The following is a 23,154-nucleotide window of genomic DNA, read 5'->3' as shown; positions in this document are numbered from 1 at the left end:
AACATCTAAGATGTAATGGTATCTCACTGTCAGTATGGAATCCTTTGAGCAGAATCCTTCAATAGGCCTCATTTTTGCACTTGGGTGGTTGAGTCCCATATCCTCCTAACTGGGACACTTTTGCCTGAACCTACTTGGAAGAGGCAGACTCTGTCCTCTCCTCTCCCCGCTGCTGAGGTTACTGAATGCAAACTATAAGTTGAATCTCCCTTATTCAAAATGCTTGGGCTAGAAGTGTTCTGTATTTCAGAGTTTTTTTAGATTGGGGAAGATCTATATATTTATAATGATCTATATATTTATCTTGGAAATGGGACCCAAGTCTAAACATGAAATTCATTTATGTTTGATATACACCTTATATACATAGCCTGGAGGTAATTTCATATACAACAATTTAAACAATTTACAAAGTTTGTGTACATTGAAAGCAAAGGTGTCCCTGTTTCAGCCACCCATATGGACAATTTTGGAATATTTTGGATTTTGGCATTCTGGATAAGGGAGACTCAATCTACATTGGCACTTGTAACTCAGTTTGTGGCAATTGAAGGAAGCTGAGGACAAAGGAGGGAAGTGGGGATGAGGAGGAGACTGAGAATGGAAATTTTAAAGTCACTCAAAATTGGAAGAGCAGAAGATTAATCGAGACTGTTCCTGCCAAACTGGGGACAGTTGGATGAGTCCAGGGCTGTTCAGAGCAGGTTTGGCTCCAGCTATTTGCAAGCAGAAGATCTGTGGAGTGCAGAGGCCAGGGATGTAGTCAGGATTTTGGGAAGGGGGAGTCCAGACTAAGTGCCACCATTATAATGAGGCTTGGGTGAGGCGGCGCAGCAGCTCACACCATTCATTGTATCTTAACGGAAGGGGGGTCCGTAACCCCGCGGACCCCCCCTTGGCTACGTCCCTGCAGAGGCTGCTGGTGGATGCTGGTAGCAAAGCTGAGCAAGCCCCACTGAGCTGAAAGGTGGCTTTGGGCTGCATGGAAAAGATGCTTCCAGCTGAGTATGAAGACGAAAAATACCAAGGAGAAACTCTTCTGCTGCTGTCTGGGAGGGGTGTCCTACTAAGCCCCCTGCAGTTTTACCAGCAGCAAGCAAGGTAAGCAGTTGGGTGGATCGACAGGTAAGACTGAGGTGGCTATTTGGTGCAAAGGAAGGTCCACAGTAGTGGCATCACTAGGGTTGGTGTCATCTGTGTGGTCACTCATGCTGTCATCCTCCTGCTTGCCTGGCCCATGCCCCAGCCACCTCCTTCTGCCAGCCAGGCTGCCTCTGCTATGGAAGGGATGTGTGGTGCTGCTACCACTCAGCAGGGAGTTTGGGGAGACTGAGCACAACCTCACTGCCCCCAAAACACCAGACTCCAAGGTCACGCTGCCCAACTTGGTAAACCAATGATTTGCACACGCACACATGTACGTGAATGAGGAGGATGTGAAGGGTAATAGAAATGGAAAACATGTTAGCACGATGATACAATAACAAAGGACATATATGGGCAATAAAGACAGATCTTGATGAAGCAGTGAATATTGGCTCATCTTGTTTTCTCATCTGAATGTGGGGACTGCACTGCAATTAATTGTTCACTTTTAGGCCAAGATCTTACATCACTTCAGGGCAGCGTAAATATCTGTTGATAGAGTTATATTACACAACTCCTATGCTGATTACCAATGTGTGGATTAATGGTCAATGGAAATCCCTTACAACCTATTGTGTAGCTGCAATATGCCATGGCAATGCATGGAGGCAATACACATTCATATGTTATTCTGCATACTTTAATGTGTTACAGGTGCACATGTGCAAGAGCAGAACACTGTTGTTGGCTGGATATGACCATAATGCATTGCCCAAAAAATGAGTCAGAATGCTTAGTGCTACTAATGCTTGCATATATTGCTAACAGTATGCCAGCCACAGATTTTGTGACAAAGGACTTTTCTCTGCCACACATATGTTTATCTGCTTATTTACACTTAGATTAACTCATCATCCACCTATGTCAGTTTTTACAACTCTTAATGTTACTTTTAATACCTTTACATACCATCCACGTAATGTTTTGTCCGTGAAGCGGGGAGGGGAAATGGGGAAACACACCCTTGGAGAATGTGTAGTGTGAGGTCTTGTATCACCAGATGTTAGTAGAGAAAAGAAGACAAGAGGTGGGCTGTTTCTTTTTTAATGGCCACTGGAGGGGTATGGTTTAGAGCAGGTCCAGTAAACGTAAACACAAGGGCAATGTTTTGTGGTCTCTTTCACACTGCACAATTATAGCAGTACTGGGATACTGAGACCTCTCTGGAAAACTATGAATCCCAGGATTCTGTAGGATGCAGCCAAGATGGTTGAAGTGGTATCAAAGGCAATTACAGTGTGTTCACACTTCAGGTATCCTGACATCTGAAGTCAAAGCCTGACGTTGTTCAAATCCAAATGACCAATTTTATATTGTATGACCAAATGGCCTGCTATATTCATGGGAAGAAACAGAGCTTGGAAGTGTCACTTTTGGAGTTTGTTGTTCCCAGAATGTCCCCAGGCAGCTTGAGAAGGTAAGACATGAGTTAGCCTTTTGCAAATTACTGGAACAGCATAGGGGAAGCAGCCATGTGAAAATAGCTTGTCCATGGCTCAGGTGTCATGAGAATGGACCCAAAGACAAACTGCACCCACATTAAGATGATTGAACTTGCATCTTGGGGCTGTACCACTTTACCCTACCTCAAAAATAGGCTAAGCACCTAGGTTAGCTCCTAGACATTCAGACTAGAACCCACAGGGCATTGGCCACCAAACTGGCACTGGAACCACCAGCCCTCACAGCATGACTGTCCAAAATCCTGCTGAAATGTCATGTGATGTCATCTGAAAATCTTCATGCAATTGCATTATATTGATGGGAACATCCCATTATGCTCTAGTCACTTTTCCCTATGTGAAAATCTCCAGTGTTTGATACAATGAGGGAGGGTGCATATTTTGGTTATACTTCTAATGTGTAACATTCATTGCTTTCAACCCTTGCCAGATATGGTGTTTACTCTCTTTCTCTCCAAACTTCAATCTTTCTTAACAACCTTGTGCTGTATAGAATGGGAATGACACCAGAAACCCATAGTAATCACACTATAATGATGAGACTCTGACAGTTGGGAATTAGTATTTTTTTGGACTAAAATTCACTGGGGCAATCTGTGACTTGTAGTCCAAAATAAGCAACTTATCCTAAGTTTGAACATTCAAAGACTAACCCATAGGAACCAAGTCTTAGGATGCTATAGACAGAATGCAGTCAAAATGAAAAAAAAAAGAGATACAGACCAGGTGATAGGAGTGGAATGAAGTCAGGAGTGTGAAGGTAAGGATGGTAAATTGATGGGATGTGCTCAGACCCCCCATATATGAATTGTCACTTTGTTTTCTCTAAAAACTAAATTCTGGTGCTATGCCAATTGGTTGTGTCATTCTTGTGCCGTGACGATATAGGGGCCAAGTGATGCTCATAGGTTTGACCTGATCTTGTGTGTGCACTATTAAATAGACTGTTGAGTTTCAGAGTCCAAGGTGTGGAAGATGGGAAATGGTGGCTGGCATCCAAATAGGATGTGAGATTCAGAGACATGGTGGCCATATTGATCTTGAATATCTTGTAGCATCGTTCCTCCTGCTTTTGTCTCTCAATGGCCATAGTTAAAATTGACTTGCCACCTCATCGCCACATTCTCAGGTTTTGCATTTCTATGGCTATTCATACAATTTGGTTATAAAGTTCCTTCCTTGGCACCAGTTCATTCCATGCATCTGAGGAAGTAGACCAAGTCTATGAACCTTATCACACTAGACAAATCCTGGACATTTTTCATAGGAGAACCCTAGGGGAAGAGCAGAGCTTGGAGATACTGCTTTTTGTTTTCTTTTTGGAATAAGCATCCAGAACATCCCAGTAGCCATGCTGGGTTGGGGATTCTGGACATTCTAGTCCAACAGAGTAGCTTTTTAAAGGTCTGGGAGCAGCCTGACTGAGCATGCCCAGCAGCTACAGAATGCCTAAGTCTGCTTAGAGCTGGCAGGAGGATCACAAACTGATGAAGAGGATGCTGTTTTGGATCTGTAATCCTGAACAGGAGCAGTACATGCTGCAAATCTTTGTTGCAGATTTTGTGCCAGTCACACACACCACTTCCCCTGGCACAGAGAGATTATAGCTGAGACCCTGCAACGTCAGATGAATCTAAGATGATGGATTTCCATTGTCATAGCTACCAGTGCTAATGCCATCCTCCAATAATTTATCTTGTAAGCAAGGCACTGCCCCCAAATGAAGTTTCTGCAGATTGGGAAGATGGCGATGATAACTTGAAAACTGTGAAGTCGAAGGCTTTCATGGCCAGCATCCACAGTTTTTTGTGAGGTTTGGGGCTATGTGGCCATGTTCTAGAAGAGTTCATTCTTGACGTTTAACCAGCATCTCTGGCTGGCATCTTCAGAGAATGCTAGCTTCCCCCATGTCGTAACTTCATAGTAGCCCCTTGCCAAATAGGGACATTGTGAAACTACTCAATTCTATTTCCCACAGATGTAAGTCCATTTAGAAAGATGTTAAGTTCACAAATGAATTCTTCCATACTTCATAAATACTATATCAAAGAACCAGTACTTTGGTGATTGGGGTTTAAAGGTAAAGACATGAATGTCTAGTTGTAAGCGAGTGTAGGGGACAGTGCTCATCTCCGTTTCTAAGCTGAAAAGCCAGCGTTGTCCGAGGACTGCTCTGGTGGTCATGTGGCCAGCATGAGTCCATCAAACGCTGTTATCTTCCCACTGAGAAGTGGTACATATTTATCTACTTGTATTTGCATGCTTTTGAACTGCTAAGTTGGCAGACGTTGGGACTAGTGACAGAGGTTTGCCCTTGCCATTTCTAACTTCAATTCCATCTTCCTTATACTCTACATATGTGATAGTCTTGTAGTAGAGGTGTGGCCAAAAAAATAAAAATAAAAAGGCTTAGGACTCATTTCTCTCCATGAAGCTAATCTTTCACAATTTTTCATCTACTGCTCTAGAAGATTCCTGCAGGATTCCTGTCTCCCTTTCCAGTCATTTGTAATAATGCGATACTCCCGGGAACTGATCTGACCATAGCAATTATGTAGAGCGAGATTTTAAATGTATTATCTATTCAGATCAGCAGCAGTTCTCCAAGCTGGACTACAAATTCCATCACCCACAGCCAAGAGTGCTGGAAGCTGTGAGGGTTGTAGTCCAACACATCTAGAGGTTGCCAGTTTGGGGAAAGGCTATTTTAGACCTTCAATGTCCAACTCTTGAAACCTATCTGGAATGAGAACATGTGCAAGGAGATCTAAGCAGCCCTGCGTCCCATTTTATCTGTCCAGGACTCTGATTAAGCTTGGAAGTTGCAGTCTCGTTGCTTAGGCTGATTTTCTGAAATACTGCAGAGCAAGAATAAGACGCACCTTTGCTGTTATTCATAGAATCACAGTTGGAAGAGGCACGAAGGGCCATCCAGTCCAACCCCATTCTGCCATGCAGGAACTCTCAATCAAAGCATACTCAACAGATGGCCATCCAGCCTCTGTTTAAAGACCTCTAAGGAAGGAGACTCCACTACACTCCGAGGAATGAGTGTGTTCCACTGTTGAACAGCCCTGACTGTCAGGAAGATCCTCCTAATGTTGAAGTGGAATCTCTTTTCCTGGAGCTTGCATCCATTGCTCCGGGTCCTAGTCTCTGGAGCAGCAGAAAACAAGCTTGCTCCCTCATCAATATGACATCCCTTCAAATATTTAAGCAGGGCTATCATATCACCTCTTAACCTTCTCTTCTCCAGGCTAAACACCCCCAGCTCCCTAAGTCGTTCCTCATAGGACATGGTTTCCAGACCCTTCACCATTTTGGTCACCCTCCTTTGGACATGCTATAGTTTCTCCGCATCCTTTTTGAATTGTGGTGGCAAGAACTGTTCACAACATTCCAGGTGGGGCCTGACCAAAGCAGAATAGAGGGGCACTATTACTTCCCTTGATGTAGACACTATACTTCTATTGATGCAGCCTAAAATTGCATTGGCCTTTTTAGCTGCCACATCACACTGTTGAATCATGTTCAATTTGTGATCTACTTGGACTCCTAGATCCCTTTCACATGTAGTTTCATTCAGCCAGATGTTCATTTTTTCGCCCTTAGTGCAGTACCTTACATTTCTCTGTGTTGAATTTCATTTTGTTAGCTTTGGCCCAGCTTTCTAGTTTATTCAGGTCATTTTGAATTTTTATTCTGTCCTCTGGAGTATTTGCTACTCCTCCTAATTTGGTGTCATCTGCAAATTTGATAAGTACAGTATGTCCCCAATTCTGTCATCCAAGTCATTGATAAAGATGTTGAATAGCACTGGGCCCAGGACAGAACCCTGTGGGACCCCAGATGGCCATCCAGCCTCTGCTTAAAGACCTCCAAGGAAGGAGACTCCACTACACGCCGAGGAAGTGTGTTCCACTGTCGAACAGCCCTTACTGTTGCTCCTAATGTCGAGGTGGAATCTCTTTTCCTGTAGTTTGCATGTTCTATTCTCTGGAGCAGCAGAAGACAAGCTTGCTCCATCCTCAATGTGAAACTCCTTCAAGTACTTAAATAGGGCTATCATATCACCCCTTAACCGTCTCTTCTCTGGACTAAACATACCTAGCTCCCTAAGTCTTTCCTCATAAGGCATGGTTTCCAGGCCCTTCACCATTTTAATGGCTGTCCTTTGGACATGCTCCAGCTTGTCAACATCCTTTTTGAATTGTGGCACCCAGAACTGGACACACTATTCCAGGTGAGGCCCAATCAAAGCAGAATAGAGTGGCACTAATACTTCCCTTGATCTAGACACTGGCACTATACTATATTCAGACACAAGCCAGGTACCTTCAAAGTTTTAAACCAGGAGTGTGAAACTCTGGTAACGCATAGAAACACAGGTGGCTGCCTTATGCTGGTCTCAATTCAGCATCCCCTCGGTATAACATAAAGGTCCACTTGCAGACCTTATGCTATTGCTGACCCATATACCATCACTCCAACTTACTTCAAATCCCTCAAATTGTCTGGTACAATAATTTCATTTGTTCATGTGAGCAGGCATGGTCAGAAAACATATACCTACTGCCCCCACAGTGAGATATGCAATAATGACATCCGCACTGAGATTTGTGGTGCTCCTCCAAAGATCTTGGTGCTTCTGTAGTCCTTGTGCATCCAGCTATTGTGTATGTGGAGAGATTACTGGACACTTCTCAAATTCTTGCCTGTTCACATTGAAGCATGCGAGACGACTCTGGGGTTTTAAAGTAAGCCAGGAGAGGGACTTTGGGGGCTGCACAGAAGACAGCAATACCAATCCCTACAGTGGCTGAAAAAGTAAATTGTATACATAAGTGACAAATGCATGCGCAGATATCCCAACATGAAGTCTGGCCACTAAGTCAGTCTATTTGTCTAGCATAGTATTGTGAACTCTTGCATGCCAAATTCTTTAAAGTTTCAGGCAGGGTTCTCCCTTAGATTTATCTGGAGATCCCTGGGATTCCCTGGTGGCACTAAGTAAAGCCCACCCCGGCTTGGCTTCTAAAACCAGACAAGATCCAATGTGTTCAAGGTTGTATGGTAACCTATATTGGGTCTTGGGGTCATTTAGCCACCCCAAGACCCTCTGTGAGTTGTGCACATGCAAACACACACTCTGCAATTTTCAGTGGCATATTGCACCAAGGAGCCATTGTGGTGTAGTGGTTTGAGTGTTGGACTATGACTCTGGAGATCAGGATTCGATTCCCTGCTCAGTTACAGAAACCCATTGGGTAACCTTGGGCAAGTCACACACGCTAAGAAAACCCCTTGACAGGTTCGCCTTAGAGTTGCCGTAAGTTGTAAATGAAGGCACACAACAACAACATTGCACCACCAAATTTTGGTGGCAAATCATGAGGAGCTCTTAAAACAATACTTTTTGAAAACACTGGCTGGCATCCTGTTCAATAGGTATGTCATAATCCTGAATTACAACACCATAATTAGACAAATTCACTTTTAGAGTTCTTCCATTGTTGTAATGAGCAAATGTGTTCCCCAAAACCTACTTTTTAAGCCATGAGCTCTCTCAAAAGAAGAATTTCCAAGGCACAGGAGAGCGGAAAGGTGAACAATAACATGTCCAGCTCTCTCCTGTTAGGTCCCTGCTGTTTTCTGTCACATTGTGCCTTGATACTGGGGCAGAATTAGATACATCATCATTCATTGCACCTTGGAGATTCCTCTGGTGGAGGAAAACTACATGGCTTAAAAGAAAGTGTGTGTGTGTGTGTGTGTGTGTGTGTGTTGGAGAGGTAGCTACACTTGTACCTTGTCCACTTGCACATAACAGACATTTCCCTATGCAATATCTCAGCTAGTTTGCCACAGAATTTTGGAACCAAACTCTTTAAAGCAAATATTTTCTAAATCTGGCAGCGTGATCCACTGTCAAATTTGAGTGATGTGGGGAAAGGGTTCCATGTGGCCTAGGGGGCATTAACTGCCCACTCTTGTTTCAAACCAACCAGCGACTTTTGCTGACCTTTGGCAAAATGGATTCATTTGGGATTTTTGTTTCGTTCTTTATCATAGTCTAAATATCGCAAACACAGGCAATTTCAGCTGTACTCATTACTGCTGAATATTTGCAACCACTTTCCAGATTTGTCAGTTTTCAGATTTGAATTCGCATTTGCTTCAGCCTTGTAGAACTCTAAGATTTATTTAGCAGCCATCAAACACTGGAGTGGCAACTGACTGAAACAGAATATCAGATTTGAGCCCAATCTGACGGGGGCATTATGTACTTAACTATGTATCTTCTAATCTCTCAGACACCACACTCTGTCAACAACTAAATACAACGGCACACCAGCTATCAAATACTGTCAAACATCAAACCTTGAACTCAAACATCATAGGTTATCAGATACAGATACCAAATATTCCTTGAATATTCACCAATACGCAAGTATTTAGAAAATACCCCAGAGGATTCACCATTAAAATTTTGCAAAGGAGAATCTTGAAGAAATGGGGCAGGTGGAGAGAAAATTAAATTTCAGCTCAAGCCAACATACATAGCCGAGAGGTTGATATACGACGATGAGCAATGATAATTTGCTTCAACCCTGATCCCCACAAGGCTCTTAAGTGCTTTAGAAATAGGAATAGCTGCAATTAATACAGAAAACAATAACCAGAGCCAACAGTTGGCCATGTTTTTCCATGTAAACAGCCAGAAGACAGAACAAGGATGTGAGGTTAAAGATTCCAAGAGAAGACTGGCATCAGTTTGGCGCAGAGCAGATTCAGGCAGCTGATAAGGTAGGTTCTGCGATGACTGAAAGCATGCAGACACAGGGTGTCAAGAACCCCAGTATTGCTACATTGAATTTCCCAGCTCACTTCTCCAACAGAAAATCTTTAACAGCAAGACCTCTGGCACTTTTAGCCCTGGCAGATGATACTGGCCATGTCTTCCCCTGACATTACATTTGCTTTCGAAACTAGACTGCCCGGCCTTGTAGAACAATCCTCGAAGATAGCTGGAGGCCTAGTCTCTGTAGACTATTTGGTCTCTGACTCTTCCTTCTGTTCCTCTGTACCTCAGCCTCTTTATGGCTTGGCTGCCTTGGTGGGCTCTGAAGATTGCCTGACATCAGTCCACTCCAGCATGGTGCTTTGCAAGGCTTGTGTCTTCTCCTTGTCCACTTGTACATAATCAACCTTCTCATCTGAAGCAGCTGATGATGTGGAAGGCTGCCCAAAGAAAAGAAAACAGAACTGGTCAGTTGTACACCAGTGCCCAAATGGTAACTTCCAGCCAAAGACTGGGCTGTTGTAAACCAACAAAAGGATTAAGTTTAGCCTGGAATCCTGTTGGTTGGAATCCCAACAAGAACAGACCCCAAAAAGATCTCTCCAGTGCCCCAAAGTGCAGCATCTCTGAAATCCTGTGGTTGGAGCACTACCTGGTTTAAGAGATATGTTTTCGGGGGGAGGTGACATTAGCAGAAGTAGCCATGACAATGGAGCTCTATCATAACAGCTCCATCTGATGATGCAGATTCTCATAGAATCATAGAATCGTAGAGTTGGAAGAGACCGCAAGGGCCATCCAGTCCAACCCCCTGCCATGCAGGAAATCTAAATTAAAGCATCCCCAACAGATGGCCATCTAGCTTCTGTTTAAAGACCTCTAAGGAAGGAGACTCCACCACACTCCGAGCCTTGGTCTTGAACTGATGATGGTTAGAAAGATGGCCAACGGGAATTCAACCGATGCCTGCAAGGTGTAATGGTTTGAGCATTGGACTACAACTCTGAAGAGTAGAGTTTGAATCCTTGCTCAGCCATGGAAACCCACAGGGTGACCTTGGGCAAGTCACACTCAGAGGAAGGGTACTGCAAACCTCCTCTGAACAAATCTTGCCAAGAAAACCTCATAATAGGTTTGACTTAGGGTCTCCGTATGTCGGATACGACTTGAAGGCACACAACATCAGCAACAACAAACCAGCAAGCCAATTCTGGTCAGAAGAGGGATCCTGAAAGGATTTTGTGGCTAAGAGGCTAGGCAGTTACTATGGATTCCTTTTGCTTTACCTCAACTAATCATAATCCAGTAGGAATTGCATGATAATCTTTTGTTTCTTTAGCCTCATCTTCCCCACTACCAATACAATGTGTGGGATCATTTCTCCATAGCAACTTGTTGGCTCCTCAAATATCCTTTGTCCACGCATAGTCTATGAAATTCAGCGAATTGGAACTGTCAATAAAACTTTGAAAAAATAATTCTGACCTTTCCCCACAACCTCCTACTTTCAGAGACATGGCATGATGTTTCCAATGGTGGCACCATATTTAGGGACAGTGCAAATTATATCGGTGTCTCCCACTAACAGGATGTTGGCTGATGAGTGAATTACACTCAGAGTAGATCCACTGATTCAATTCCTGAATGATGAGTCAACATAAGGGTAAAGTTTATTGATTCAATTGGTCTACTCCAGTTAGGACTAGCAATTAGATTCAATTCCACTTTTGGATTGAGGCAAAGGGTTTAGGAAAAGGCTGTATGGTACCTTTCTATGTGGACCAGGGGAGCTTGGCTGGAAGTCCAAAGCCAGGTAATCAACACTTCCTGTGCTCTTTTTTGTGGCTGGACTGTTTGTGCCACTGGGAATGGGAGATGCAGAGATTGGGTTTTGCTGAAAAGAAAACAAGAAGATCAAGAATCAGAAAAGTTAAAAAAGAAGAAGAAAAGACAGCACTTTGTTGAAACAAAGGGCCCAAACAGATAGGTCAAAATAAAGATCACTTTGGAGGTGTGCTGTTTAAATGATGCAGGCGTCCTAAGAGTCCGAAAGCCATGCCAAAGCCATGCTCCAGTCCTAAGGACTGGAGCGCAGCTTTGGCGCAGGAACTGCCCTCTTAAGATGCGAGTGTCATTTAAACAGCATACCTCCAAAGTGACCCAAAGCAGCTTTATTTTGTCCTGTCTGTTGGGGCCCAAAGTGACCAACCCCATACCCTGAAGATGCTCTTCTGGGTCAAACCAGGGGTATCCCTGGAGCTACCCAGCCACTGTGTAATTGCAATATGCAATGCCCAAAGGCATTGCCCCACGTATGCAACTCTGCTTATGCCACCATCAGTTGGTTCTACATTATTCAAAAAATATCCCTCTGTATGCATAGCTCAATTTACATCTGCATCTGTCACTAGCAGGATGCCAACACGTGTTGATCCTGGACACCTGGATTCAAATTTCTACTCTGATGAGCTTCAAGTTGCTATCTTCCCTCCTTTACTTCCTCAAGTGTAAAGAAATCACAGTGGCCATATCACTCTTGTTGGGATGATGGACTGTTGAGCAGAGTACAGATTTCAAAGTAGAGAGGGACCAAAATGCCCCTTCCACCTCACAAGCCCACCAATGGGCATATTCACAATTTTGGGGGGTACAATTTGGGGAGCTGCTTATCCAGCATAGGCTGGATTTGCTCACTGGCCATACTTATTTCCACTGGCAGCCCCCATTTTGTTCCAGAGCACCTCTGGGAACAACATGAAATGAGGCAGCTTCAGTCAAAAATGCTTTATGTGTATAAAAAGGGCAGCTGGCCATTCTTTGGGAAAGCCTTGAAAGTGGCTACCATCACAGTTGGGAAATGGGTAAGGATGCCAGCAAGAAAGAGGTGAGCAGATTTCAGCTGTACTTTGGTGACATTTGAAACTAAGGATAAGCAGTTTAAATAACAAAAGGGACATACACATAATTCTGCCTAAGTCCAACTATAACTGTGTGAATTTTAACAAAACAGCTGGGGTATGGGGGAAGGGGTTACTGTGCCAGTTTGAATTTTAAAATCCAAAACAGATTTGCTGCCCCACCCCAACCAGCAGCTGATGAAGTAGAAGAAGGCCTACAGAAACCACCTAGCTGCCAATGCAGTTAAGTAGAACTGAAAGATTTAGGTGTAAAATGTTGGAGATGTCAGGAGAATCTTGGATCAATCACATGTATGTGGTGGGCTTGATTTAATAATTTTGGTGCATTGTGTTTATGTAAATATGTACTATTACTAACCAGAAGGTTGGAGTTGATCCAGCAACAGGTTTCTTGACACTATTTTTGGGATCAAATGAATTTATTCTATATAAAAAGCTAATTGGCTTTTTCTGCCTAGCAGCAAGATTAGAAATAGCACACCATTGGAAAGATGCAATGAATTTGTCCCTATATAGTTGGAAATAGAGACTCTGAACTTTGTTGCTTGTGGAAATGCTGACCATGTAAGTGCATCTGGAAAAAGAAAAAAAAAGGACCACCCACTTATTTATTCTCATAGAATAACAGAATTATAAACAGTATTGTCCACTTGTTTCACACAATATTTTATGGTAAGATCTACTTATTAATTAACAAATGTTGCAATTATTCTAGTTGATGTTGGACGTTGTGCCCTGTGTGTTTCTTGATGTGTTTATGCATCTTGTGAATCTTTTTAAAAAACTTTTAATACACATTTTGAAAAAGAAACCAAGAAAGGAGAATAAGAAAAAAAGAAGAATTGATACTGGGAAAGAAACATGGCATTAGGAGATGCTTTCTGACGAGACTTACCATGGCCACATAATTTTCTTCACTGTCTCCTGAGTCAGTGCTGGTGATGCTCTGGGTAGAGATGGGGCGACAGTACGGGGAAAAGTTGGAGTTGAAAGCCTGGCTGAAATGGGAATTTAAGAAGAATAGAGATTATATGCTTTCATTACTATCAAGGAAGCACAGGGCCAGCCCAACCATTAAGCAGAGAGAGGTTGTTGGCTCAGAAGCAGATGCTATGGGGTGAGGGGGCTAGAACCATAGCATTTTAAATCTGGAAGGGATCGCAAGAGCTATCTAATCCAACCCCTTCCCATGCAAGAAGACACAAGTTAAGCATCTCTGAAAGACAGCAATCCAACTTTTAAAGACCTCCAAAGATGCAGAGTCTCCATCCTCTGAGGCAGTCCTAATGTTTAGGTGAAATCCATTAGTTCATGTTCTAATCTCTTGAGCATCAGAAAAAAAGTTTGGTCCATTGTCTATATGACATCCCAACAGATATTTCTAGATGGCTATCATATTACCTCTCCAAGCTAAACATATCCAGCTACTTAAGCTGGTTTCCAGACCTCTGACCACAGTGGTCACCTTCTTTGAGACACACCCCAGCTTTGTTGTGCTGCTCAGACCTGGACACAGTATTCCTGGTGAGGTCTGACCAAAGCAGAAAATAGTGTTTCCCAGTCCATCCATTTACTTATGAAGAAGAAATAAACATTTGGGAGAGTGGGACTGGGGTGAGTTTATTGATTTATCAATTAAAATTTCCAGACTGGTAGCAAAATGGCTGCCCTGCACCCCCTGAATTAGTTTGTTGTCTCTAGAGGTGGAAAATGCTGTCAGTGTCAATCTTGTCAACATCTGTAAGGTAGTGGGAGGCGAGTGCCATTTTGTTCCTCATTTTGGTTAACAAAATGTCTTGGGCTGGCCCTGAGGAATCAGACTTGCAAAGTCTGAAACTTCAAACTGGATGCCAAGGAGACAGGCAGCTGACATGGCAGGATCCATGACTCCATATTGGGTCTATGAATGCCACAAATCTTATTGTTGGGGTAACCAACCAAGCAGGTGTGTGTTTGTTTGGCACTGCCAGGCAGACAATGGCCAAGATGCAATGGAGAAGTCGCACAGTGTAAAGATAGCGTAGCTAATTCATGGTTGCACTTCATTGCCCATATACCAAACCGCATGGCTGTGCAACTGATTGCACAATCCACATTATGCAACAACAACAACACACACACACATTGTTTCCCCCCGCAGAATAATTCTGCTATAACACTTTGGGGGGTTGAATACTAGAAGAAAAATGAAAGATTTTCACTGGCCTCTTATTCTTCCCGATGATTGGGAAACTTGGTTTTTGACTTGGAAACAAACAAACATGACTGATCTTTCCACCCACAAGACAAAATATTCTTATTTTCATATGTAACATCAACAACCCTCAGTGTCCACAGAGGTTAAGGACTGAATACCTGCAAACTCTGTGCAATTGTATTCTAGAAAGGCACAGCCCCAGACATCTGGTCTTGAATCAATACCACCCCATACCAGCAATCTTACAATCCTCTCCTGGTGGGTCTGGTTAGTTCTTTCCTCCTACAGTTCTGTCAGGAAGATTGTTCCAGACTTTTCTATTGACATCCTTACTATAGAGATACAGGCATATACTGTACTTCTCCACCTGAGTACGTTGGTCATTTGGCGAGCCAAGTCTAGTGTGTGAAATATAAAGGGACGAAATTGAACAAAACAATCCCACCGCATACTCACCCAGGCCTGGACCAGGATTTTGTGACTGGCGATTTAAAGGGAAGCTCATCAATGACGGTGTTGTTCCTCAAGTCTAGTGGTGTTGGTTTTGCTGAAGCAGAAAGAGAGCTGAGTCAAGACTGAGTTAAAAGACCAAAGGGTCCTGTGATACCTTAAAGACTGGCACATTTATTATAGCATGAACAGACCTCAGAATGGATTAATTTAAAATTATTTTTATAGGTTTTTCGGACTATGTGGCCGTGTTCTAGAAGAATTTGTTCCTGATGTTTTGCCAGCATCTGTGGCTGGTGAAACGTCAGGAACAAACTCTTAAGAGCATGGCCTCATAGCCTGAAAAACACACAAAAAACTATGGATGAAAGCTTTTGACTTCACATTAAAATTAATTTGTTGCTCATATTTTTACGGTATTTTCTAAAGTCATTATCTGAATTGTTATAAGGACAGTGATGGCAGTGCACTGAGTAACAACTAATGTTCCATATTAAATTGTTGGTGTGTGCCTTCAAGTAATTTCTGACTTATGACAACCATAATGCAAACTTATCATGGGGTTTCCTTGGTGAGATTTGTTTGGTGGGGGTGTGTTGGCCATTGCTATCCTCTTATGCTGAGCAACTTTCCCAAAGTTACCTACTAGGTTCTATGCTATGAACTAGATTCGAATGCTGGTCTTCTAGAGCCCTAGTCCATCAAGCAAACCACTACACCACATTGGGTATCTATTAGTATGTTACCAGGGTTGTAATTTTGTGGTGTGTATGTTGGCCTTTTTGTCATTTTAATTGAAAGTTAAAGCTGAAATTCATAACATAACATATTAATTTTATAGGTGTTTCACCCAAATTATTGTTCATTAGTTAATTTTGGTTTGCCACGTCATGTTAATATGTTAGCATCAACACGAAAATTCTCCAAGCTTTGAGCATGAGATAGTTTATTGCCTGGTTCATCAGCTATATAAAGTTTTATCCAGAATTTGTAGTGGTTTGAGTGTTACACTAAGTCCCTGGGAAACCAGCTATAGGTGCATCTACACTGTAGAAATAATGCACTTTGAAATCACTTTAACTGCTGTAGTGCTACAGAATCCTGGGATTTGTAATTTTGTGAGGCACCAGCACTCTTTGGCAGAGAAGGCTAAAGACCTTAAAAAACTGCAAACTCCAGAATTCCATAGGATGGAGCTACAACACTTAATGTGGTGTCAAACTGCATTATATCTACAGTGCAGATACTCCTTTAGTGACCTTGGGCATGTCACACACCCCCTCAGCCTCTAAAGGAAGGCAATGGCAATCCCTCTGTGAACAATTTTTACCAAGAATACCCTGTGACAAGTTTTCTTTAAAGTTACATTAGTTGGAAATGATGGGAAGGTACACAACAAATGAAAATGTACATAGTAAGGGAAGAGACAATGGATTGTAGAACATGAGGTAAGAAGGCAATTAAATACAGAGAGCACTAGCAATGCACTGGTTGAGTCTTCCTTATCTGGTATTCCAAAATCCGAAATATTCCCAAATCCAAAACTGTTCATGTGGACAGCTGAGATAGTGACACCTTAGCTTTCTGACGGTTCAGTATACACAAACTTTGTTTCATTCACAAAATTATTAAAAACACTGTGTATAATTACCTTCAGGCTATGTATATAAGGTGTATACATAACATAAATGAATTTTGTGTTTAGACTTGGGTCCCATCACTAAGATATCTCATTATCTACAGATATTCCAAAATCTGAAAAAACTCCAAATCTAAAACACTTCTGGTCCCAAACATTTTGGATAAGGGAGACCCAATTTGTATGAAAATTGATCATCCATGGAGTGTTTGTCTAGACTATTGGCTCTCAAGCTTTGGTCTACCAGATGTTAGGGACTTCAGGTCCCAGAATTCTTGACTGTTGATCAAGCTGGCTGGGGCTTCTGGGAGTTGAAGTCCAAAATAGCTGGAGGGCCAAAGTGTGAGAGGCACTTGATCTAGACTGATAAAAATACTACCATTCTCCTCGTATGCTGGGTTACCTTTGCGATCTGGTTTGAGGTTTCGGTTAACAGGTGGGGGCTGGATTTCACTCATCCGCCTGTGAGGTTGGGAGCTGCTACTGCCTTTATGAAGCGGGAAGGTCGAAGAGGACATCCCCATCATGTCCAGGTGATGAGGCCCAGGGCTCATGGGGATATAGAGGTTCTGGGAGTCGTCGTTCGATCGTTCCATGCTCAGCAGGATCGAGGACCCCGGGTTCATGGGGACATAGTTGTCCTCCGAGTCAGCACTATGAGAACGAGCCACTGTAGCTTTGTTTTGCTGGGAAGCGAAAAGGAAGCAAAGTATAAACAGCGGAGGTCAAAGATAAAAATTCAGAGAGGCTGAATGGTGGGAGCTCCAAAACTGTGGAAAGGTAGCATTCTCAGAAACCCCAATTTAAGTTGTTAAAACAACAATGAAGTTTCTAGTCCCTAGGATTCCAGGCAATAGCTTGAAATCAAGCACATAGTGGATGGTCAGGGTGGCCAGATGTTTTCCTTTTCCAGGACATGTCCTACATGTCAACCTTCTGTCCAGGAGGAATGCCAAAATGTCTTCCATTTTGACCAAGACTAAGAAGCATGAATTTACATTTATATTGCCACCTCTAGCTTTTCTTTTGTAATGTCTTACATTGTTCTTAAATGTCCTAACATTTTGCAGTTCTCCATTGTCCTCCTTTGTGGTTATGACATTTGGTCACCCTGTGGATGCTGAAAGCTAAGGAAGAAGGCAAACTGAGAACAATTTCCTCTAACCAAAAAGGTGTTATCTGGGCTATGCAATTATACCAGTTTCATACCTCTCTAAATGCCACGGCTTCATCCTAAGTCACTCCAAGATTTACAGTTCAGTGAGATCCTTAAAACGCTCTGCTAGACATCTTTAGTTTACTTCCCTGAACTAAAAATCCCAGGATTCTTTAGGATGGAGCCATCACTGTTGGCTCCATCCTAAAGTGGTCTGAAACTGATATACAACTGGATAGTGCAGATACACACCTGAGTTGTAACAAAGGGTACAAATAAGAGAAATTCACCTTCAGGGAGCTAAGCAAGCATCAATACTCACCAGATATGAATGAAGCCCAACATTCATAGACTCTGCTGACTGAGCTGCATTGCTGCTGCTATGCTGAGGGTATTCATAGGTCTCGCAGGAAGAAGCTGAAATTAATGAAATCTTAGTTAACTGAACTGGAAAATAAAGGTTATCAAGACACCTTATCAGGCTGTATGAAGGACTGCATTGCCCTGTTTGAACTTGCCTGAATTTTGAGATCTTTGGAGAAGGGCCTTCTCTCAGCCCCACTGTGGTCGGAAGCACATCTGGTGAGGACACATGAGAGAGCCTTTTTTGTGGCTGCTCACAGGAGTTTATCACACGAAGAAGATTGGGAGTATATCCCATGAATATTCTGGAAAAATTGCACAATTGTGCGAAACGATTTCACACGTCGCACAAAACCCGCCACTTAATTAACACTCATATTTTTACTTTCAAGATTTCAGCGACAATGCATTTCTGATATCACTTTATTTGCGCAATTGCATGTGATAATCATTCATGCAATTACTCACCATTTTTGTTTTATTTGCGGGATGCTTCAAATGCACTTTAATTTCTCTTTAATGCCAAAATTAGCCCAGTGTGATAAACTCGTCAAATTATGAAATTCCTTTCCACAAATAGTCTGGATGACCCCCTCTCCCTCTGGTGGCAACTAGATAGGCCTAATCTAGATAGGCCTTGGATGTTAACTAGCAGTTGCAGAAAGGTCTTTTAATGGGGTGTGCTGCACTTTTATCTTTGCTATTACATCCATCCCTCCATATCCATGGATTTTTTATCCACGGATTCAAGCATCCATGGCTTGAAAATATTTTAAAAATATATAAATTCCAAAAAGCAAACCTGAATTTTGCCATTTTATATAAGGGATACCATTTTACTATACCACTGTATTTAATGAGACTTGAGCATCCATGGATTTTGGTGTCAACAGGGGATCCTGGAACCAAACCCCAACGGATACCAAGAACCCCCTGTATGTTTTATGTACTTTTAACATTATTTTGAATTAATGTTTTTAAACTGATTGCTTATTTAATTTGTTTTCAACTTTTGTTCCATCCATTATTTTATACTACAGTGGTCTCTCCACTGTTGGAAGTCAATATGACTGCAAAACCTGAGCTGCAACATGCAGAAGTCTTTTGTCTAGCCTCTCCTCTGAAAGAATTTATACCAGGCTTATTACAGGCAAGGTAACATTCAAAGACTGCAGTGATGGGCATGTTTACTTGGGTATATGTTTAACTGAATTGGTGGAGCTTTCTGCTGAGTAAAAATGAATGTGACTGGGCAGTTAAGATTAGTATTTACAAATGTAAATGAGGTCAACTTATGGTTGAGTATATACGGTAGCATTTTGAAGTATTTTACATTTTTAGCTTGCTATACTCATGTGGCATTTTAATTCTGCTTTAAAATTGTACTGTTTTATTGTTGTTGTTTTTAACCTTTTGTAAGCTGCCTCGGGTCCAGCTTGAGAGAAAGGTGGCATATGAAATGAATAAAAAATAATAGCCACCTTTGAGCTATCCAATAGTTGCCCCTCACTCCTGGAACCTTCTTCCCCCACAAGCAAGAGCCATCACTTCTTTAACCAGCTTCAAAACGGAGTTGAAAACCATCCTGTTCAGAGAAGCCTTCCCAGGCATTGCATAATTGTCGCTTACTATTTGATGTTCTTTTGGTGCCTGTTTATCAAACCATTTCCTGTATTGCTATGTACTGTATATGCATTATCCTACTTGAGAGTATGTATTTTCCCTGGAAAATGATTAATCATCCATTGTGAAGCCAAGCCCTCCCTCCAGTCCATCTGCCTTGGTCCAGGCCTTGGAGGTAGAGAGGAACTGCTGGACCTCTTACCCTTTCCCTCCACCACTCCCTTCTCCTTCTGTGTCATGTCTTTTTAGATTGTAAGCCCGAGGGCAGGGATCCGTCTAACTAAAAAGATTGCATGTACAGCGCTGTGTAAATTTACAGCACTTCATAAATAAAGGTTAATAATAATAATAACTGCCCCAGCCCAGGAAGCGATATTTACCTCGATGTAGCCTGCCGTTTTCCACTGCAGGTAAGGTGTTCCTTCTGGGAATGGTTGCAGCCACTGGACCCATGCTCAGGCCTTCACTGTCCAGCAGTCGCTGTTGAGGGCTGCCCCACCGGGACTCTGCTTGTCCTGGTTTAGGAGGCCTTGGAGGAGGAGTGGCAGGAGTTTCACTGGACGCTACCGCCAGGGCATTGTGGTTCTTGTCCAGTGTGAATGTCCTTGGGATCTGATAAACTGGGGTGCCGGGGACATCATAAGAGTCTGTCGAAAGCTCCCCAAAGCCTTTGCAGAGGGTGTTGTTGGGGGTCTTAAAAGTGTAGACCTCTTCGCTATCCGTTTCGGAGCCTGTGAGGCTTGCTTTAGTGGGGGCATAGCATCCAAAACTCCTCGGAAGGTCGTAGGCGCCGTCCCCTAGCTCCGAGTTGTGCCGGCTTGGCTTGGGCAAGCTGTAGAAGCCATGGACTTGACCACCCATCCCATTTACGCAGTGTCCGTTCCCCTGAGAGACCTTCCGGACAGATGGGTCGCTTCTCATGAAGAAGGCAGACCTTGTGGCTTGTGAAAAACTAGCGCTCCTAAAATGGAGAAGAAAAAAAAGGAAGAGGTGAGGGAGAGATGAGGAAGACGTAGTCCTGTTCATTCGGTCACTGGGTAATTTATGGGGCAACTGTCACCACAGATTTTTTTAGACTGTTTATTTGTCTCCCATTGGAATGTGAAAATTGGAGTTCAAGTGAGAGAATTTTTGGCAATTCAGCAAACTACAGTTTCCATCATTCTCTGAGGATGGACAAAACAGTTAAACTAGCATCAAAGTGAAATACGTTTATAGTGCAAGTGGATCCCTAGAAACTTCTCAATTCCCAGCAGCAGGATTGAGAAGCAACCAAGAATGTAACTACACTCTCTCAACCTTTTGCCCCACAGCTCCCAGAATCCATCATCACTGGTCATGTCGATGGAGGTTTCTGGAATCTGAAATACAAAACAGCCGGAGGATCAAAGGTTGAGAACCCTTGCTCTAGGAGAGCAAGAAGACAATTAAGAGAGTATAGGGGAAATGGGCAGAGATAAGGTAATACTCATTTGGTGGGTGGTTTAAAGCAAAATGAGCAAATTTGCATTTTCCCAAATGAATGTGCCAACCAGATCACAATTATTCTTCAAGTTTTTGGATTTCTCCGAATTTTGCAATGTAGTTCTCCAGTTGATTTTTTTAAAAAATACATACAAAAATGCCCACATTAAACTGCATCTCTCCTTAAAGGTATGTATTTCTCTACTCGTTTCCTCCTATCCGTACACTTCAGGAGAAAATGTATACTGTACATAAATGCACTTATCTGTGGAAAAGCATATAGCAATGGTTACAAATTTTCATGTCGTTGTTGCTGTTGTGTGCCTTCAAGTCATTTCTGACTTATGGTGACCTATGGGGTTTTCTTGGCAAGTTTCTTCAGAGGGGGTTTGCCACTGCCATCCTCTGAGGCTGAGAGAGTGTGACTTGCCCAAGGTTACCTGGTGGATTTACAAGGCTGAGCCAGGATTCAAACCCTGGTCTCCGGAGTTGTAATTCAGTGCTCAAAACGACTGCATCACACTGGTCTCTATTTCATATTTTCTATGACATCTTCTATTCTCTATTACATATTATCATGCAGACCCTGTTTTTAACCCCCCTCCCCCCCAAAAAAAAGATGAAGAAAGAAGGAAAGAAAGTTGATTAAAAAATGGAATGAAACAAAATTTGTGGTTTGAAAGTTCAAAAGTCTGCTGGTCTGTTTGCTTCTCTCTCTCTCTCTCTCTCTGTGATATCTACTCACCTACCTACTTATTATTTATAGTATTTTAGAGAGGGAAGAAAGAGATGTAGACTTCATACTTATCCCCACAACCATGATGACATGCTCTGGAAGGGTCCCAACCAGAGGGGTCTCAGGGCGGTTTGTTTTATTTATAACCCTTCATTAAATCCATCTGAAGTAAAGTGTATTTTAAATTATTAATGAAAGACAGATGTAGGAGTGAAATTCTCTTAAACACGGGAAAGCCCTAGGGTTCATGGGAATCCAGCTGTGACTCAAGGCTGCCATAATCTGCCTTCGCTTCGTACTCTTGGTCCCTCCCCAGCTGTCATCCGTGGTCCTCTGGGCCAGTTTCCAGATGTCAACTCTACGGTGAGAACCCCTTCTTCCATCTTGCGCAGCAAATTAGCCGAGCGCATCGCTATGGCTGGATGAAAAAAAGCAAAGCCAACATGCTCACAGAGGGCTTCCTGACATGCTCATTTCCAATTTCCCTGACATGTATCAAACAGCAAGGTTTTCTCACTCTCAGAAGAGATGACACATTAGTACAGTCATCCTTCCACATTTGTGGCTTTGATTAATATGTTCTCTCTAGGAATCTCTTGGTCTTCCCACGCAATTCTGCCAGATATTGACCACAGAATTGCACTGAAGGACCTAGAGATTACTAGAGAAAGTACTTCTCTAGGTATTTGCAAGTCCTCCAGCATGATTCTATGGCCACCTTCTGCAGATGCTGACCATGGAGTTGCACTGGAGGACCTAGAGACTACTAGATAGGTATTTTCTCAAGTTTAAATAATAGTGGTATTTTATTTGCGGTTTTCCCACTTTCATGGGGATCCTGTACCCCTAACCCCAGTGAATGTGGATGGCACACTGTATAATTATACAATATCTACTCATGCAGGAATTTTGTTCCAGAATATAGCCCTTCCACTATGATCCGTATTAAAGTTATGGCAAAATACATTGAAAAAACAGTAAAATATTATAAAGTATGGTAACATCCAAAATCCACAATTGGCCAATAAAGATATCACTGTTTTGTGGATTTTGGATGTTATTGTGTTTAGTTATACGGTATGGCCAACATGGCTACCCCCAAATATGTTTCCAGTAAAGTATTACGTTTAACTGGAAGTGCAAGTTACGCTATAGCTAAGAATACCAATGTATTGCTAGTTTTTTAAAATTGCTGTA

At 42.5% G+C, this 23,154-nt stretch overlaps 1 protein-coding gene across 1 annotated transcript in view; it reads right to left on the bottom strand.

The window, feature by feature from the left end:
- Positions 1 to 9,128: 9,128 nt before the first annotated feature.
- Positions 9,129 to 23,154, bottom strand: part of GAB2 (GRB2 associated binding protein 2) — a 176,194-nt gene continuing 162,168 nt past the window's right edge. Inside the window, exons 4-10 of the mRNA XM_089512955.1 lie at positions 20,138 to 20,718; positions 18,094 to 18,188; positions 17,019 to 17,301; positions 14,983 to 15,073; positions 13,225 to 13,327; positions 11,180 to 11,305; positions 9,129 to 9,851 (exon numbers count right to left, since the gene is read on the bottom strand). Of these exons, the coding sequence (XP_089369081.1) occupies positions 9,708 to 9,851; positions 11,180 to 11,305; positions 13,225 to 13,327; positions 14,983 to 15,073; positions 17,019 to 17,301; positions 18,094 to 18,188; positions 20,138 to 20,718 (1,423 nt within the window). The 3' untranslated portion in view covers positions 9,129 to 9,707. The remainder of the gene's footprint in view (positions 9,852 to 11,179; positions 11,306 to 13,224; positions 13,328 to 14,982; positions 15,074 to 17,018; positions 17,302 to 18,093; positions 18,189 to 20,137; positions 20,719 to 23,154) is intronic.

Source organism: Sceloporus occidentalis, unplaced genomic scaffold (genome assembly GCF_023333645.1).
Source record: "Sceloporus occidentalis isolate IW3139 unplaced genomic scaffold, rSceOcc1.0.p SCAF_2, whole genome shotgun sequence".
Taxonomy (NCBI): domain Eukaryota; kingdom Metazoa; phylum Chordata; class Lepidosauria; order Squamata; family Phrynosomatidae; genus Sceloporus; species Sceloporus occidentalis.
Note: the sequence above shows the minus strand (reverse complement) of the source record. Positions and strands in the feature narration are given on the sequence as shown.